This window comes from Oryctolagus cuniculus, chromosome 9 (assembly GCF_964237555.1).
Source record: "Oryctolagus cuniculus chromosome 9, mOryCun1.1, whole genome shotgun sequence".
Classification (NCBI taxonomy): Eukaryota; Metazoa; Chordata; class Mammalia; order Lagomorpha; family Leporidae; genus Oryctolagus; species Oryctolagus cuniculus.
Genome location: NC_091440.1, coordinates 11,359,084 through 11,379,676, shown reverse-complemented (window position 1 = coordinate 11,379,676; position 20,593 = coordinate 11,359,084). Strand labels below are relative to the sequence as shown.

Here is a 20,593-nt window from a genome sequence, read left to right as displayed (position 1 = left end):
TATTCCTTCTTTTCATTTTTCCTGATCTTTCTGTCAAGAAAAAAAAAACTCATTATTTTGTTCACAGAATTTATACTCAGTAGTTCATTTATTTTGCAAGGATATCAGAAGTCAACCAAAAGTGTATCTGAACCACCAACAGCAAACCAGCCAAGTTCCAATTTCATACTGGCTCTGATCCAGCCCTCAATGATATTTTATAAGTTATGGTCACTTTCTAAAAGCTGCTCCAAGTTCCTATAGAATCTTTTGCCTGTATTGGGATTCCTGAAGTTGGAAAAGGAAGCTAGGCGTGATCACTGGAAAAACAGGGATAGCTCGGGTTGTCCTGGGCACTGTGGATTTGTGGTCACATCACATCTCGGTCTTGAAGTAGCAGCTCTGCCATCACACGTATTTACCTGAACTCCTGTCTGAATCCTCTTTGTGTCTATTAAACTTCTCCATATTTAACATTTGCCTTTGAGTCATTCTAATTATCTCTCTCTTGGCAATGAGATTCCATTATTTGATACTAAGCTATGAATGCAGTCCCCTGCTTCCCCAGGAAGGATAATAAGGTATCAGGGAGTCTTCATCTTTTCTATTTCGCCTGCCAGCTCCCGCGTGCAGGCTCCTCCTCAGCTCCAGGGAGACAGGAGCCCTCACACTTGGTATTTCGCAGCACCTGTTTCTGCCACAGGCCATTGCTCCTCTCAACCTTCTTCGGGAAATGAACTGCTTTGCCTAGTCAAATCTCATTACTCTTCCCATAATTGCCTCGGGTTGCCATTCATTCCCAGTTGGGGTCTAAAGCTTAACTAGTAACGCTACTGAAGACAGCCTAGGAAGCTTTTCTGGATACCTTAAACCAAAGAGATTCTATTCAAAAGCAAAACCCCCACACACTGAGTTGCTTTCTTATTCAATCCTGTTTGCCTCAAAGATGAGTTCAGGTTTCTGGTTGGAAAACTCCCCTAGAGTGTGTAAGTCAGTTAGGCAGACATTGGGACATTGCTAAAGGACATGACTAAGAGAAAGGAGGTCACAGCAGTACTGGCAACACCACGACCACACCATAACTTAATATCTGACTCGGAGATGTCTGTGGGAAAAGTTGATACTATTTTTGATGCACAAATCATACCTGTAGGACATTTATGGTATGCCACAGCAATGTTCTGATATAAACATACAATGTGGAATGATCAGATCAAGCTGATCTACCCGTCACCTCACTTACTTAACATGTTTGTGTTGATATTTTTGAATTTGCCTATTTAGTCATCTTGAAATATACACTACTATTAAATCCCAAAACTTAATTTTCTTGTCCAGTAGAAACTTTGAACCCTTCAACCAGAAACTCCATCTTCTCTCACTTTCTCCCTCTCCCCGGCTACCCCTAGCTTCGCTAAGCACTGCTCTACCCTGCCTTCTGTGGATCCCTCTGAAATCCCAAGGGTAAGTCATCCCATGCCATGTTTGTCTTATTTTGTTTAACACAATGTCCTCCAGTTCATCCGTGTTGTAGCAAATGACAGGATTTTGATCTTTTTAAACTCACAGTTTAGAAGCCATAAAAGGAAACAAAAAATGGATATTTTTTAAAAATTGAGATTTCCTGTGTTTTGAGTCTGGATAATTAAAAATAATATGAATAAATTTAAAATAATATGAAATAATTAATAATAATTAAAAATAATATGAAATTGATGTCTGGCTTAGAACTAATGGCAAAATAGTGTTGTTGGAACCTTTTCCTGCTTATGCATGGGACATTATAACAGTAATATTAAGTTGTAAATTAAAAGATAAGTGTTCTAAGTGACTGGTTCTTGAAATGAATCATTAAATTTATGAAAATTCTGATTATAAATAACATTACTATCATGAGGCTAGTGAATTATTTTCTTCTGAAATAATAAATTAATAAGCAGTGGGGTTGGTGTTGTGGCTGAGTGGTTTATGCTGCTACCATATGGGTACCTGTCTGAATCCCGGCTGCTCCACTTCCAATACAGCTCCCTGCTAATGTACCTGGGAAAGCAGTAGAAGATGGCCCAAGTCCTTGGGCTCCTACACCCATGTAGGAGACCTGGGAGAATCTCCTAGCTCCTGGCTTTGCCTTGGCCCAGCCCCAGTTGTTGCGGCCATTTGGCGAGAGAGCCAACAGATGGAAGACCTTTCTTCTCTCTCTCTCTCTCTCTCTCTCTCTCTCTGTATTGTGTATGTATCTGTCTGTCTGTCTCTCCCTCTCTCTCTGTAACTCTGCTTTTCAAAAAACCAAAAAACAAATCATAAAAAAATCATACACAAAGAAGACAAAATATATGTATATATGGAATGTTATTGGGCAGAATTTATGAAACTGAGAAAGAGGAAAAAATGCAAATATTCCACCAAAACTGTTATGTCTCCAGCAACTGAGCATTCTGCCAACACTGATGAAATTCCTCATGATGAACTCTCTCTTAGTACAAGGAGCCTGAACAATATTCAGAGTACAAGAGGCCTTTTCATAGTGATATTAATTTTCTAGTATTGAAGATGGCATGCAGCTAGCAAAGTCTATGACTGCAGAGCCTCAAGGGCTGTGAGTTCAGAGGGCACTTCTGTACCTCTTCTCACTTTGTTTGATAGCTGATGTGTCAATGTCATTGTCAGTGTGCTGGCACAATGCCTGATCTAGCTGAATTAACAGGTTTCATAATTCACACATTCTGACTAGGTTTTAATAAAACAGTAACAGTGAAGAGCTTCCTGTGCTCACTGCAGAGAGAACACAGCTACTTTCTTATCTGCAGATTGCCTCTGTTCCTCACCTCCAAATCCATTGTCTTCCACCCACACAATATCTTCAATTTTCATATCCACTCATGGAACAATCTAGACATATTCTACAGCCTACATACACTTAAAAAATAAAACAGAAACTGCCTACAGATTTTCTTCCACACATTTGTCTCTTCCTTCACCCACACAGTCACTCCCTTACTCACTGCTCCTTCAGTTTTCCCATCCTGCATTTGAATTGATTCACTGCCTTTTTTTTCTGCTTTGAACATTGCTTTTATATGATTTAACCACTGCACCTCACCTGTATTTAGTGACTTACTTACTTTCCTCTCTTCTTTTTTATTTCTGCTTCTTTATCAATTTGTCCTATTATTACACTATCCATCTAAATATAAAATGTTATCAGTGATGCATTTGATAGTTACTAGGTACCTACTCTGTGCTAGGGTCCTAGGAACTAGGGAGAAGAAATGATTGTAGCACAATGTCCTCTCTGCCCCTCTCCATACTGTCTTCAACGACCTCATAGTATAGGAAGAAAATGGGAGGGGGGGATGATGGTGAGTACTAGAGTGCTAATTCTGGCAAGATGAGCCATGTTAAATCTTACTCCTTCCACTACCACTAGATCTACTGGTTAAATAGAGCATTTAAAAATGTAGATCTAGGCCCTAATAAATAAAAATACATTGAAAAATGTCAATTCATAGAAGAGAAGGAAGTACTTGAGTAGGGCCAGAAGAGATGGGAGTTGACACAATGGCGGCATGAATGGGGGCCATGTATCCTTCTTCCTGCCCAATACTGGGTTTTAACATCCTAAGGCAGGATCCTGAGCTTATGTACGGCTGAGAGCTGGAAATACAATCTTATATATGCAGGCCAATTATAGAGTATACTGATAAGTGGATAATAAAATAGATCAATCAAGCACAATAAAACAGACTGGTGTATTGACAGGGATTCAGTAAATGTGAAAGGTGGCTCAGTGGGTAACACAGTAGAACATGATAAATGATACTGGAACAACTGCTAAACCACGTGAAAAGTTAGATTTCTACTTCACACTGAAACATTTTACGCAGTGTGAGTAAGTGTACCTGACATATGATAAACTGCACATGTGAGTGTGCCAGGCTTGGTAAGTTCTGGCATATATAAAAAGCCAACATCAAGGTCATCAATATATCCATCCATGCTAAAGATTTCCTAGTGCCCCTTGTAACTCCTTATTCCCTCTCACCCTTTATTCCCAGGTTATCGCTGATTTCTATCATTATAGATGAGTTTGCACTTCTAGCATTTTACATAAATAGGATCCCACAATATATCATAATGTTTATCTAGTTTCATTCACTCAGCATAATTATTTTGAGATTCATCCAAGATGTCATATATATCAACAGTTCATTCTTCCTTATTGTTAAACATGGTTCATTATATAACATATACCAAAATGTTTGTCCATTTACCATTTATGGAAATTTGGGGTGTCAACAGTTTGGGCTGTCACAAATAAAGCTGCTATGAACATTTGTGTGTCAATTTTTGTTTGGGCATATGTTTTCACTTTCCGTGATTAAACACCCAGTGTGGAATGAGTGGGAGATGAGGTGGGTGCCTGTTGAGCTTTTTGGAAAAAACTGCCAAACCAGCCTTTAAAGGAATTGTACCATTTTCTGCTCTCATCAAAGCTGTGTAGGAGTTCTACCTTCACACAGTGTGCCTGGGAGGAAAAAAAAATTTAGTATTCATGGGTCGTTGACTAATTTCCTTTATTTGAAAAAAACCAAAACAAGCACAAACAAACCTCCAAGGTTTTAACAGTGGAATTAGAGTTGCTGATCAACTAGTCTAGAATACTATTTCTGAATTTCTTCTTCATTTTAGCTCCTGTCAATGGGTTTAACTCCATCATCAGCATGCTGGTCTCAGAATTCTATAGCTCATGCTTTAAAACTAAAAAGAATTTGCCATGTGCTTCTTTTCATTGTCAGTATAGGAATGGACCAAAGTACACTTAATTTTCATTAATTGTAGGAAAACATCAATGGGTTCATAAGAGCTGATTAAATGAAAATTAGTTATTTTAGAGTTGTAAAATCTAATTGTTATTGTTAGCATTTGTTTCAAAGGTTTCAAAGGTCATGTTCTTGATTCATCACAAAGCATGACTACCCAGAAGCTACTTCAGAAAAAAAAATCAGATGTATAATGATGACAAGGTTAGCTCATCAGAGAGACATATGGCATTTTATGTTTATGCAACATTATTTGGTTTGCAAATAATAGAAAATAAAAACTGACGGAACTAAAAGAGAAACTGAACATTTTGGTGATATGTGATAGCATAGTAAGCCTAAGTCATCTCAGGTTCTTTGTTACCCCTGGATTCTTTCAAGAGACCAGTTCCCTCTTACACCCTGTATTGTTCCCCACTCTACCCCTGCATTCTTCTCCAGGTTTGAAAGGCCCCCAAACTTGAAGAAGCCGTATGGAGAAGCTCACCTTGGCCTACTGGCCCCCACCCCCACCCCTAGCCCACCTAAGATATAAAAAGGCCCAGCCTGCTGGGATCTGGCCCTCTGCCCCATGTTTGGGCTGTGTGCATGCTGGCAGCTGGTCGACCTCCGCGAGTTTATTTTCTTTGAATCGATTTGGTCTGGCTGTGAGTTCATATTCTGTCTCCTCTCTGGTCCGTGATCTTTCTCTCACACTTGGTGCACCCTTTTCCTTATATTTGGTGCCCTGTGTGAGGTGGCACAAATTTGTACTCCTTTTCCTTGCAATATGTGAAAAATTTAACACAGCTCTCTCAGTAATTGATGAAACAGACAAATAAAACCTGAGGATAGAAATATCTAGCATACCACTATTAGCCAGCTCAACATGGGTGGTGGCATTTAAACCTACACTCAGAAACTGCAGACTCCATATTGTTCTCAAATTATCATGGGATTCTCAATAAGTTAGACCAGAAACTGGTCCTTAAAGCAATTCTTAAAAAATTTTTAAATCTTCAGGTTCTCTCAAGATGGTGGAATAGGAAGGGAGCACACTGATAGTCCGGGGAGAGACAGTTTAATAAAAGTGGAGATACTGCAGGTTCAAGGAAGAGTAGGGGAGGAAACAGCAGAAGAAACTCTTCCGGAACGCGTGATTCACAGTGGACCTGCGTGGAGAGCGTGGGAGCCCACAGTTCAGGACACCAGCGGCAGACTCAACACACCAGTGCTGGAACGCGAGGTGAGCCGAACCTCAATAGCCCGAGATGCCGGCAGGCAAGCGGAAAGAGGAGACTAGAGGGAACGACCCCGGGGGGAAAAGTTCACCAGGCTAACTAGAAGAGAGAGAGAGAGAGAAACAAAAGTGACTGATACGGACACAGGTTTCTCTCTCTCCGCTCACCTCTCAAAGGCAAGCAAGACAAAGAGCAGGCGCCATCTTGGACATACGTCATAAGCAGAGCGACCTCAGGTCTGCACTGGCCCTGAGCCTAGCAGAAAAACCTGACTCTGGGCGGGGTGAATTAACAGGAGATAAGGACCTAGTGAATTTGTGGTGCTACTGAACCGAGACTGTGAAAAAAGAGACGGTGGGGGAGAGAACTCACGGAATTCACGTGAGTACTCTCCAGAAATGCTACAATTCCGTAACTTTGGCAACCCAGTGGGAGACTGAAGGAGAATTTGAGCCCACTCTGAGGGCCAAACAGATTCCCTGCGTGGTCCTTGGGAAAGAGCTTCCAATCTCTGGCTCCTGTGGGTGTATCATTTGCCTGCTAACTACCTCCAACTTCATTCAGCTTCCCTTTTGAATCAAAAAAAGAAAGAAAGAAAGAAAGAGAGAGAGATCTACCACACCTAACCTCGGAGTGTCACCTTTGGCACACCAAACAGAGCTCTCAGGCCACACCCATCTCAAGCCTCTAAGGCTCCATCAAAAACAGACAGTCCACTTAATCTAGAGTCATAGTATAACAAGAAAAAGCACCACAGTGAAGAAACCAAATATCTCCAATATGCCAAATAACAAACGCAAAAACCGAGGTAATAAAAACAAGGAAGTCACTATGACACCCCCAAATGAAAAAGACACCCCAATTCAAGATTATGAAGATGATGAGTTAGAAGAAATGCAAGAAGCAGATCTCAAAAAATTGATAAGAACATTAAGAAGTTCTCAAAAACAAATTCTGGAACTACAGAAATCCTTAATGGACAAGATAGAAAATCTCTCTCACGAAAATGAAATATTAAGGAGGAATCAAAATGAAATGAAACAACTAGTAGAACAGGAAACTGTGATAGTGACGAGAAATCATAATGAAGTGAAGAATTCAATAGATCAAATGACAAACACATTATAGAGCCTTACAAACAGAATGGGTGAAGCAGAAGAGAGAATATCGGACTTAGAAGACAGAGAACAGGAAAGGATACAGTCAGACCAAAGAAAAGAAGAGGAAATTAGAAATCTAAAACATATTGTCGGGAATCTTCAGGATACTATTAAAAAATCCAACATTCGGGTTCTAGGAGTTCCTGAAGGCATGGAGAGGGAGAAAGGATTAGAAGGCCTTTTTAGTGAGATATTAGCAGAAAATTTCCCAGGTTTGAGAGACAGAGAAATCCTAGTACAGGAAGCTCACAGAACCCCTAATAAACACGACCAAAAGAGACCCTCACCACGACACGTTGTAATTAAACTCTCCACAGTGAAACATAAAGAAAAGATCCTAAAAAGTGCAAGAGAGAAACGTCAGATTACTCTCAGAGGATCTCCAATCAGACTCACAGCTGCCTTCTCATCAGAAAGCCTACAAGCTAGGAGGGAATGGTGAGATACAGGCCAGGTACTAAGAGAGAACAACTGCCAGCCCAGAATATTATATCCTGCAAAGCTCTCATTTGTGAATGAAGGTGAAATAAAGACTTTTCATAGCAAACAGAAATTGAAAGACTTTGTGGCCACTCGTCTGGCCCTGCAACAGATGCTTAAAGATGTGTTGCACACAGAAACACAGAAACACGGTCATCAATATGAAAGAAGGTAAAGGAAGGAAACCTCACAGCAAAAGATCACAGGGAATTCAAAGCATATATTAGAACTTATCTTTGGCAAATGGCAGGGCAAAGTTACCACTTATATTAGTCACATTGAACGTGAATGGCCTGAACTGTCCAGTTAAAAGACACCGATTGGCTGATTGGGTTAAGGAACAAAACCCATCTATTTGCTGCTTACAAGAAACACATCTTTCCAACAAAGATCCATACAGACTGAAAGTGAAAGGCTGGAAAAAGATATACCATGCCAACAGAAATGAAAAAAGAGCGGGCGTAGCCATCTTAATATCGGACAACATAAACTTTACCACAAAAACTGTTAAGAGAGACAAAGAGGGACACTATATCATGATTAAGGGATCAATACAACAGGAAGATATAACAATTATCAATGTATATGCACCAAACTACAGGCCACCGGTTTATCTAAAAGATTTGTTAAGGGACTTAAAGGGACACTTAGACCCCAATACAATAGTACTGGGGGACTTCAATACTCCACTCTCAGAAATAGACAGATCAACAGGACAGAAGATCAACAAGGATACAGTAGATTTAAACGACACTATAGTCCAAATGGATCTAACAGATATATACAGAACTCTCAATCCTACAGCTAAAGACTTTACATTCTTCTCAGCAGTACATGGAACCTTCTCTAGGACTGACCACATACTAGGCCATAAAGCACGTCTCAGCAAATTCAAAAGAATTAGAATCATACCATGCAGCTTCTCAGACCATAAAGGAATGAAGTTGGAAATTAGCAACTCAGGAATCCCTAGAGCATATGCAAACACATGGAGATTGAACAACATGCTCCTGAATGAACAATGGGTCATAGAAGAAATTAAAAGAGAAATCAAAAATTTTCTGGAAGTAAATGAGGATAACAGCACAACATACCAAAACTTTTGGGACGCAGCAAAAGCAGTGTTAAGAGGAAAGTTTATATCAATAGGTGCCTACATCAAGAAATTGGAAAGGCACCAAATAGATGAGCTTTCAATTCACCTCAAGGATCTAGAAAACCTACAGCAAACCAGACCCGAATCTAGCAGGAGAAGATAAATCATTAAAATCAGAGAAGAAATCAACAGGATTGAATCCAAAAAACATTACAAAATCAGCCAAACGAGGAGCTGGTTTTTTGAAAAAATAAACAAAATTGACACCCCATTGGCCCAACTAACTAAAAAAAGAAGAGAAAAGACCCAAATCAATAAAATCAGAGATGAAAAAGGAAACATAACAACAGACACCACAGAAATAAAAACAATCATCAGAAACTACTACAAGGACTTGTATTCCAGCAAACAGGGAAACCTATCAGAAATGGATAGATTCCTGGACACATGCAACCAACCTAAATTGAACCAGGAAGATACAGAAAACCTAAACAGACCCAGAACTGAGACAGAAATTGAAACAGTAATAAAGGCCCTCCCAACAAAGAAAAGCCCAGGACCAGATGGATTCACTGCTGAATTCTACCAGACATTTAAAGAAGAACTGACTCCAATTCTTCTCAAACTATATCGAAAAAGTGGGAGTCCTCCCAAATTCTTTCTATGAAGCCAGCATCACGGAAAAAGATGCAGCATTGAAAGAGAATTACAGACCAATATCCCTGGTGAACATAGATGCAAAAATCCTCAATAAAATTCTCGCCAATAGAATGCAACAACACTTCAGAAAGATCATCCAACCAGACCAAGTGGGATTTATCCCTGGTATGCAGGGATGGTTTAATGTGCACAAAACAATCAATGTGATACACCACATTAACAGACTGCAGAAGAAAAACCATATGATTATCTCAATAGACGCTGAGAAGGCATTTGATAAAATACAACACCCTTTCATGATGAAAACTCTAAGCAAACTGGGTTTGGAAGGAACATTCCTCAATACAATCAAAGCAATCTATGAAAAACCCACAGCCAACATCCTATTGAATGGGGAATAGCTGGAAGCATTTCCACTGAGATCTGGTACCAGACAGGGATGCCCACTCTCACCACTGCTATTCAATATAGTTCTGGAAGTTCTAGCCAGAGCTATTAGGCAAGAAAAAGAAATTAAAGGGATACAAATTGGGAAGGAAGAACTCAAACTATCCTTCTTTGCAGATGATATGATTCTTTATTTAGGGGACCCAAAGAACTCTACTAAGAGATTATTGGAACTCACAGAAGAGTTTGGCAAAGTAGCAGACTATAAAATCAATGCACAAAAATCAACAGCCTTTGTATACACAGACAATGCCATGGCTGAGGAAGAACTTCTAAGATCAATTCCATTCACAATAGCTACAAAAACAATCAAATACCTTGGAATAAACTTAACCAAGGACGTTAACGATCTCTACGATGAGAATTACAAAACCTTAAAGAAAGAAATAGAAGAGGATACCAAGAAATGGAAAAATCTTCCATGGTCATGGATTGGAAGAATCAATATCATCAAAATGTCCATTCTCCCAAAAGCAATTTATAGATTCAATGCAATACCAATCAAGATACCGAAGACCTTCTTCTCAGATCTGGAAAAAATGATGCTGAAATTCATATGGAGACACAGGAGACCTCGAATAGCTAAAGCAATCTTGTACGACAAAAACAAAGCCGGAGGCATCTCAATACCAGATTTCAGGACATACTACAGGGCAGTTGTAATCAAAACAGCATGGTACTGGTACAGAAAGAGATGGATAGACCAGTGGAACAGAATTGAAACACCAGAAATCAACACAAACATCTACAGCCAACTTATATTTGATCAAGGATCTAAAACCAATTCCTGGAGCAAGGACAGTCTATTCAATAAATGGTGCTGGGAAAATTGGATTTCCACGTGCAGAATCATGAAGTAAGACCCTTACCTTTCACCTTACACAAAAATTCACTCAACATGGATTAAAGACTTAAATCTACGACCTGACACCATCAAATTATTAGAGAGCATTGGAAAAACCCTGTAAGATATAGGTTCCGGCAATGACTTCTTGGAAAACACCCCAGAAGCACAGGCAGTCAAAGCCAAAATCAACTATTGGGATTGCATCAAATTGAGAAGTTTCTGTACTGCAAAAGAAACAGGAGAGTGAAGAGACAACCGACAAAATGGGAAAAAATATTTGCAAACTATGCAACAGATGAAGGGTTAATAACCAGAATCTACAAAGAGATCAAGAAACTCCACAAGATCAAAACAAACAACCCACTTAAGAGATGGGCCAAGGACCTCAATAGACATTTTTCAAAAGAGGAAATCCAAATGGCCAACAGACACATGAAACAATGTTCAAGATCACTAGTAATCAGGGAAATGCAAATCAAAACCACAATGAGGTTTCACCTCACCCCGGTTAGAATGGCTCACATTCAGAAATCTACCAACAACAGATGCTGGAGAGGATGTGGGGAAAAAGGGACACTAACCCACTGTTGCTGGGAATGCAAACTGGTTAAGCCACTATGGAAGTCAGTCTGGAGATTCCTCAGAAACCTGAAGATAACACTACCATTCAACTCAGCCATCCCACTCCTTGGAATTTACCCAAAGGAAATGAAATTGGCAAACAAACAAGCTGTCTGCACATTAATGTTTATTGCAGCTCAATTCACAATAGCTAAGACCTGGAACCAACCCAAATGCCCATCAACAGTAGACTGGATAAAGAAATTATGGGACATGTACTCTATAGAATACTATACAGCAGTCAAAAACAATGAAACCCAGTCATTTGCAACAAGATGGAGGAATTTGGAAAACATCATGCTGAGTGAATTGAGCCAGTCCCAAAGGGACAAATATCATATGTTCTCCCTGATCGGCGACTACTAACTGAGCACCAAAGGGGAAACTTGTTGAAATGAAATGGACACTATGAGAAACAGTGACTTGATCAGCTCTTGTCCTGACGGTTGATGTACAATGTAATACTTTATCCATTTTAGTATTTTTTTTTGTTCTAGTACCATTGGTTGAACTCTGTAATTAACACACAATGATTCTTAGGTGTTTAAATTTTAACTGAAACGTGATCCCTGTTAGGAATTTGGAAAACATTATGCTGAATGAAATAAGCCAATCCCAAAGGGACAAATACCACTTGTTCTCCTTGATAGGTGACACCTAACTGAGCACCAAAAAGGAAACCTGTTAAAGTGAAATGAACACTATGAGAAACGGTGACTTGATCAGCCCTCACCATGACTGTTGATGAGCAACTTGATATGTTATCCCTCTTAGTATTTTTTTTGTTTGTTCTACTTAATACTTTTGGTTGAATACTGTAATCAATACACAATTCTTCTTAAGTGCTGAAACTTAACTGAAAAGTGATCGCTGTTAAATATAAGAGTGGGAATAAGAGAAGGAAGAGATGTGCAATTAGGGACATGCTCAAGCTGACTTACCTCAAACGGTAGAGTTAGAAACATACCAGGGGATTCCAATTCAATCCCATCAAGGTGGCATGTACCAATGCCATCTCACTAGTCCAAGTGATCAATTTCTATTCACAAGTGATCATAATGATAGGACTAAGAACCAAAGGGATCACATAAAAAAAATACTGTCTGCAAATACTAGCTGATAGAATCAAAAAGGGAGAGAATGATCCAACATGGGAAGTGAGATACACAGCAGACCCATAGAATGGCAGATGTCCTAAACAGCACTCTGGCCTCAGAATCAGCCCTTAAGGCATGTGGATCCGGCTGAAAAGCCCATGAGAGTATTTCAGGCATGGAAAAAAAAAAAAAAAACCTCAATGAAAGATCTCAGCGAGTGAGGTCCCAGTGGAAAGAATGGTCCATCAAAGAAGGAGGTACCTTTCTCTGAAGGGAGGAGAGAACTTCCACTTTGACCATGGCCTTGTCTAAATATGATCAGAGTCAGTGAACTCAGGGGGCTTCCATAGCCTTGGCAGCTCATGACAAGAGCCTAGGGTGATTACTGATGCCATAAACAAGAGTGTCAATTTGTTAAGTCAACAACAGGAGTCACTGTGCACTTACTCCTCATGTAGGATCTTTGTCCTTAGTGTGCTGTACATTGAGATTTAATGCTATAACTAGTACTCAAACATTATTTTTCACTTTAAGTTTCTGTGTGGGAGCAAACTGTTGAAATCTTTACTTAATGTATGCTAAACTGATCTTCTGTATATAAAGAGAAACGAAAATGAATCTTGATGTGAATGGAAGGGGAGAGGGAGTGAGAAAGGGGAGGGTTGCAGGTGGGAGGGACGTTATGGGTGGGAAGCCATTATAATCCATAAGCTATACTTTGGAAATTTATATTCATCAAATAAAAGTTTGAAAGCAAAAAAAAAAAAAAAAAAAGGAAAAAAAGTACAAAAAGATAAAAAAAAATTTAAATGTTGAAGATTTACAGAAATTGCTGTCTGACCAGAAGAGTAAAACTGCTTATCAGCAAGAACATTTTTAGACAATTTCTTCCCTCCAATCTAGAAATCTAAGTAAGTTCTTTGAAAATCAAAATGTATCGGGGCTGGCACTGTGGGGTAGTGGTTGTTGTTGTTTTAAAAATAGTTTTAAGTAAATAATTCACTCACCTGGTACCAAGTTAAAATTATATTAAAGGATTAAAAAATGAGGTCCTTTACTTCAACATGATACTGTGTTGCTCCCCCTCTCGCGGAGGAACGACACTGGACCCTGCGCTGTTCTCTTTGCCCGGCCCTTCCCGGGTTAGCTGCTGTTCCCCCACTCGCGGAGGAACGACGCCGTCCCGGGTTAGCTGCCGGCCCCCCGCCTCCGCGGAGGGGCAGCACCCCCACCACTTTCCCCGCTTCCGTGGAGGGTCGGCACACAACTGGCCGGCTCTCTCGGGGGCTGCTCAGATGTTCCTCAGATGTTTTCCGGTGCATATTGTCTCTCTCTTCCTTTATAGTCCTCTTCCACCAATCCATGCTCTGCTACCCACACGCCGAGCACGCTGCTCTCCTCCAATCAGGAGCAGGATCAGCTCCTGCAGCTTACCAGTCAAATTGGCGAGGCAGCTGTGTAGAAGTTGTTTGCTGTCGCTCAGTGCCATATTGTGGGAGATCAGATGCATAGTGTTAGTCTTAGTTCCAGTAATTTAGTCTAGTTTCAGTTGCTCCCCACAATACTGTATATTATAAAAGAGTACATGGTGTCTGCTCACAGTCCTAAAATAATTTTTGATATATTTGACATGCATTCATGTACTTCACAAAGACAAATAAAACAAATAATAATTAGGGCATTGATTAATACCTAATGTTTTGCAGTTGACATTTCACCAGTGAAATTTTCCTAATGATTTTGAAAGTCACTACATTCTTTCATGTTTTCTGAGAACCTTGCATATGCTAAAAATCAGATGGGGAGAAAAATTTCCATCAAGCTAGAATTACATCCTTTGTGGGTAGAGAGACAGCAAACAACAAACATAATCTGTAGTCTCCAGGACATTGCGTTATATTCTTAGAAGTCACGTAATCTACAATTACCATGAGCGTGAGTGACAACCAAGACAACCAGTATAGAGAGAGTGGCTTCCCTGTGTGCCAGGCACTGGGCTTATGTCTTGGCTCACTTTCTCACTTCACCTTCCTGTATGCTGCTACACTCCCCACCTCACAAAGCAATGAACTCAACAAGGTATACAAGTCACACAACTAAGACTCGGAATTGAACCAAGATTAGCATGATGTATATACTCATAAGAACATATGAAGATTCTTTATCTGCCATTATCTGCCATTTACCTAGTTTTCCCCCATAGAAATACATGTTTTACAAAAAAAAAAAAAAAAAAAAACCTTCAAGTACAGAAAACACCAAGTAGCAGTTTCCACTGATTTTAAAACTCAATAATCTTCATATACTCAATTGGTTTGTAAAGGAACCACACTAAAATATTTTGAAGATGAATGACAGTTTATAATCTCCACTGAACTTAATAAAATGCTTCTTATTTAGTTTCTATGAGCCAAATCAAGAATTTTCTTTCTGTGATTTATAGAAGAGTTCCTGTAAACCAACAGACCAATTCCTGCTCAAAGCCTGAAAACAGAGGTAACATTAATTCTGCCACCTCTCCAACCTCACGTCCTACAACGTGGTCGAGCCACATCTGTTGTGCCTCTAGGTGGTCCTGTAAGTGCTCACTCAGATTCTAACAGGCACTGCGAGGACACTCGGTCAGTGTGCCCTGGGGCCAGCACCCCTTCCCTTCCTCCTTCCACAACTCCTCCCCTCGTGCCATCCATGAACAGTAGTTAGCCTTGTAGGAAAAGCAGGGGCTCTCCCTGCACAAAAAACACTAGCTAACTAAATGCATTGTATCTTCCCTGGTCACAGTACAAAACAGAAATGCAGCTGATCATAATGTCCTGTCTAGAAATGAGGTTACAACACCTTCAGGAAACATTTTGGGGAAGAATGATCAGAGGCAATAAATATAAAAATGATCTTTTTCTCTAACATGCACCCCACTTCTAACATCATGAAAGGTGCATCAATTTTGTCAATGTATCCCCTTCTGCCAGACTGATGTGGCTTTCTAAGTGTATACTCAGCATGCGCCCCATCTACTCGCCCATCTGGTGCCTTTTTCAATCTGGTGTGACTACAGACCTGTCTTTCACAAATTGGACAAAACAATACTGAGGAAACACAGCACAGAGTACATAAACACTCCTCTCTCTCTCTCTCTCTCTCTCTCTCTGATACTGAGGTTTTACTTGTGAAAATTTTCAAATGCCCTGGTTAATCGTCCAGATGTTATCACAGTTCACAAACTTACCCTGGTTTTGTGTCATTTACTACGCAGTGATAGGTAAATGTCCCAAACATCTGAACTCCTAAAATCCCATAGAGAAGCAGAAAGAAGAGCAGGAAAATGGAAACACTCCATATTTGTTCTCCCGATCGCCTAGGGATAAAAGCAGACAACGTTGACAAAACTTAGAACATTTTCAGGAAGCTCTCCCTGCCCCAGTGTAGGCAAAAGCAGTACTTACTTTAAAATATTCGTGATTCTGGTCCTTGGCAGTTCAAATCGGAAGTAAATGCGGAATGCCCGGATCATAATTAGAGGCCGGGGGATTCGCAGCATGCTCCAAGGTGACATTTGATCGACTAGATCAGCAATTTCAAACACCTGTCAATTAAGGTGCAAATGAACAGGTTTAGATTTTCCCTTAGCATTATTGCTTGTAGTCTTGGAACATACAGTCAACAGTGTAAGGACTTGTACCCTGTGCTCTGAATCTACATTACTGTCCACCAAAATTAAGTTTCTTTTGCATACATTTTGAATCTGTGGCTACCTTAAAAGAAATATATAAACTAATGAAAGGGACATTCGTCTTGTTAATCTCTCATCTGATTCACTGAGGCACAGCTTTCAATACAAAAACAAGTGTAACTTCAACTAAAGTGCAAGTATACTAAGTCTTCCTCATTAACTCAAAATCCATAATGGAGAAAATAGGAAAATACTGTGACAAAAAAAGAAATTTTGTCATTTGTTGACAGAGGCAAAATGATAATCAACATACTTATCAATAACACAAAGATGATTAAATGGAAAATGAACATACTAATAGGTGGGACACAATCAGATCACTGGAGAGATGAATGTTATAAAAATAAGGAAGGAGCTTATGAACAAACACCATGAGGAGCTAGCAGGCAGCCTGTGAGTGTGTGTCACTCTGAATATTTAATGAGGCACAAACACTAGAGATCTGCCATGTAACATGGTACCTACCATCAACACTCACATATCGTACACTTAAAAATTTTTTACAAAGGTGGATCTCAGATTCAGTTTTCTTATCAAAATCAAATCAAATCAAAAACATATACTTATTTTGGTGAAATTCAGAGCAAAATGAAGCCTAAATGAATGCATGGGAAGAAATTCTACTATTTTCCAACAAACTCCCGCTCTTAAGCATTTGAAATGTTCCCCATTTCTTATAAAGCCATGTTGCATTTGGAATGTAGTATTTTATGTTGATCAATATGAATCCCATTTTAAATCGACTTAGCTGCTTTTAATGAGGATTTAGTCACATGAATAGGCTAGAATTTTAAATTCCATTTTTATTTTATAAATACAGAAATATCACCTCGCATTTTTCTGTATTTCAGTGAATAGATTTTATATATCTGTTTAAAAACAAATAATCACCTGTAACATTGACTTTCAACAGCTATTGAACACTGATTCACAAATGTAACCAATAATAATTAAAATTGAACTTGCCTGTCAACAACCATTAAAATAAACATAATGCTGTAGGGCATTACACAATTACATTTGATATATATTCTTTAACATTTCTATTTAGACTTCCGGTGAAAAACAATACTCATTTGGAGAACTCCCCCCTGTAGTTTAAAAATATTTAATTACCTGTAACACCAATGAAACCCAAAGACAAAACACCATAAATCCATCAAAAACGCACCAGCGATCTTTCACGTAGGAACTATCCCCCTAAAAATAAAATCACAAGGCATTTTCAGGCAAACAAATATTTTTAAAAATCTGTGGAAGGAATAGTCAGGTGTCAATCCAGTAACAGCTATCTGTAATTTCTGCATCATAATTGAACAGTTTTTCAAAAGGAACACTTTAAACATTTAAAAGGCATTCTTCCTAAGGGACGCAACTTATGAACACAAGCAACTGCAGAACTTTGAGTGTAAAATTTTAAAATAATGGAATGGGAAAACAGCCCTATTTCTTTGTCCTAGTCACATACGTTCTACCACTGAAGAAACAGAGGAAGGCCAGTTCCGTCTGTACCAGCCTCTTCCTACAACAACCAAAAGTGCACAGTCGTCAACACGAAGGCCTTTAAATCCACTTGATCAATCACCCGTTGGTGGGCAAAGAAAGCAGAAATTCTCCTCAAGCTGAAAAATTTCAAGAAGTCTGCCTTAATTTGAAAGGAAAACGTATACTGCCTTTAACTTTAGTTGGGAAAATTCATGAAAAAGAAAGGTAAAGATGTACTACCTTTGTTGTAAATAAGGGGTCTATCCTGTCATTTGAATGCATATTTTAATAAAATGAAAATATCAAAAACATTTCCCCTTGGAATAACAGAATAAGAAACCTTCATGAGATTAGAATTATGGCCCTTAAATAGCAAAGCTTTTTTGTTTTCCCAGAACCATCCTGGTAGGTCACTTGTTCTATACTTATGTATATAACTCAACTCTGAACTCTGTCACGTATATAATTACAACTCTGAACCTGCTAAGAAATCAAATAGGAATAGAACGTCAAGATTTTAAAGAAATTGCGTAAGATAGGTTTCAGAATATTTAGGAAGCTAAAATAACTTCCATAATGTTCTGCCATAAGTAACAGTGGGTTATCAAAATATTCCCTTGAGAAGTTTTCAGAAATAACTTATTGTTCACAAAAACAATAGCATTGTAAAACACTGAGTGAAAGCTGACCTAGATATGAAGTATAAATGCAACTTAATAAATTTGGCTAAGTATGTGCTTTCCATAAGAGGAGGTACGATGCCTTGCTAATACACACACTCACATCACCAACAACACTCTTTTGTAGAAAAATATGAATACATTCACATTATTCATAAGGCAGGTTAATGGCTAATAAAGCTATAAACATGGCAGGAAGATGGGAAGGTTAATTCTACAGAGAGTTTAGGAAAAAACTACATTAGTTCCCAAATGATTGTATGCAAAAAGCTTTAATCAGTGGCAAGATCAAGACCAGCAACCAAACTTAGTGACCCAGACATATGATAAGACTCACAGGAGATATGAGATTAAATTCTGAGGCTTGGCTCTGGTAGTCAAGGCAATGACCCTATCAAATTACATTAGGTGTCCTGTTTACCATGTGTAACTTGTAGCACAGGAGGGGAAAACGCTGTCATAGGATGTGCCAGTTATATAAACATGCACACACATACTAAACATGCAACAGGTAGTAAAGAGTGTTATAACTGTTTTCAAAACTTCCTGGGGCAACTTTTACTATAAGCATTATTTTTGGCTTCTTTATTGCACAATTAATTGCAAATATGAAAGTGAAATTTCATATTTCAAAATGAACCAAAATCTAAATACATACCATGTGAGACCAATTTTGTTTAGCATTTAAAAAGATACTGGTTTATGTGTTATTTAAGTTTGTACTTGGCATTTATTCATTCAATGTACAGAACCTCTCTATTATCTAGGCCATATTGAAGAACCAATAATGTAGGCGTGGAAAAAAATAACTGCTGCCCTATGTAGCTCACTTTCTCAGTTAATTAAATAAAATGTAAAATACACATGATGTAAGTATTCTGTATTGGTGTTATGAAGGAAAAGAAAAATGCAAATTTTCATGTTGACCTTCATTAAACCATCAAATATGGTATGTTTTTTATGTGCAAGTTAGATAAAATAAGAAAAACACCTCTTAATCTTTAAGAATTAGATGTACTTGTGGCCTTTTAAAAAACACAAAGGATTTCAGTCACAAAAGCTGGAATTTTCTCAGATGCAGCAGAGAATTGTTTGAAAACTGGAACAATTAATAATGAAATGTTAGACAGGAAAAATAAAGATCATATAGAATCACTCACATAGGATGAGTTTATATATTTTTTAAAAAAACAGTACTGATATTTTTTGTCATTGCAAATACAATATGTAACATCAATACAGTTAGCTCTTTTACTGCTTTAGTAATAAACTAAATTCAGTAAGATATAGGATGAGAGCTTATCATTATATTGAGGATTATTTAAAATGAACCAAGTGGGGGCAGGCAGGGATATTTTTCTGAGAGGGAAAGCAGGTGACCAGGAGCAGAGGTGGAAGACCGTTCTGCTTCTGGTATTGTATCCTGAAACTTTTTGCCTAATTTCCACATGGTACATTTTTTATAAAGATTTTTTATTTATTTATTTGAGAGGTAGAGTTATAGACAGTGAGAGAGATTGAGAGAAAGGTCTTCCTTCCGTTGGTTCACCCCCAAATGGCCGCTAAGGCCAGAGCTGCACCAATCCGAAGCCAGGAGCCAGGTGCTTCTTCCTGGTTTCCCATGCAGATGCAGGGCCCAAGCACCTGGGCCATCCTCCACTGCCCTCCCGGACCACAGCAGAGAGCTGGACTGGAAGAGGGGCAACCGGGACTAGAACCAGCGCCCATATGGGATGCTGGCGCTGCAGGTGGAGGATTAATCTAGTGTGCCACGGCGCCAGCCCCCAACCTGATACATTTTTAAGAATGGATTTTCAAAATTAAATTTTTCAAAATGTAAACATTATAGATTTCACAGAAATCACTTCTTCAACAGGCAAAAATAGCATCAAATTTTAAAAATGTGAGCCTTATAAAATTATAGTGTAAACTTGTCAGTAACAGATGTGACTGAATTTTTGTTTACTATATGAATTTTGTTTGCTAAGGAAATGGATATTACAAAGCTGACCCACATTATATTTTGAACTCTATAATAAAAGCACACAAACATTTTAATTTCAAACAAGCTCAGGTTATGAAAACATGCTTAATGACACCTCTACGGTATTATCTAGAAGTGTATTTCCAGATTAAGAAGTCATTTTGGTTGCATTGTTCAGAATGTTTTCTGCTTTAGACTGCCCACGAATTCATAGTGGTGTTTACCTGCGATCAACAACCCTGCCAAGCACCAACAAGCCCACCACACACCAGATGGGATTCAGCAGT

General features: G+C 38.8%; 1 protein-coding gene across 1 annotated transcript in view; it reads right to left on the bottom strand.

Moving 5' to 3' along the window:
- NALCN (sodium leak channel, non-selective) overlaps positions 1–20,593 on the bottom strand; it is a 375,525-nt gene that overhangs the window by 324,126 nt on the left and 30,806 nt on the right. The window contains exons 4-6 of the mRNA XM_051849987.2: positions 17,274–17,357; positions 15,871–16,010; positions 15,654–15,782 (exon numbers count right to left, since the gene is read on the bottom strand). Of these exons, the coding sequence (XP_051705947.1) occupies positions 15,654–15,782; positions 15,871–16,010; positions 17,274–17,357 (353 nt within the window). The remainder of the gene's footprint in view (positions 1–15,653; positions 15,783–15,870; positions 16,011–17,273; positions 17,358–20,593) is intronic.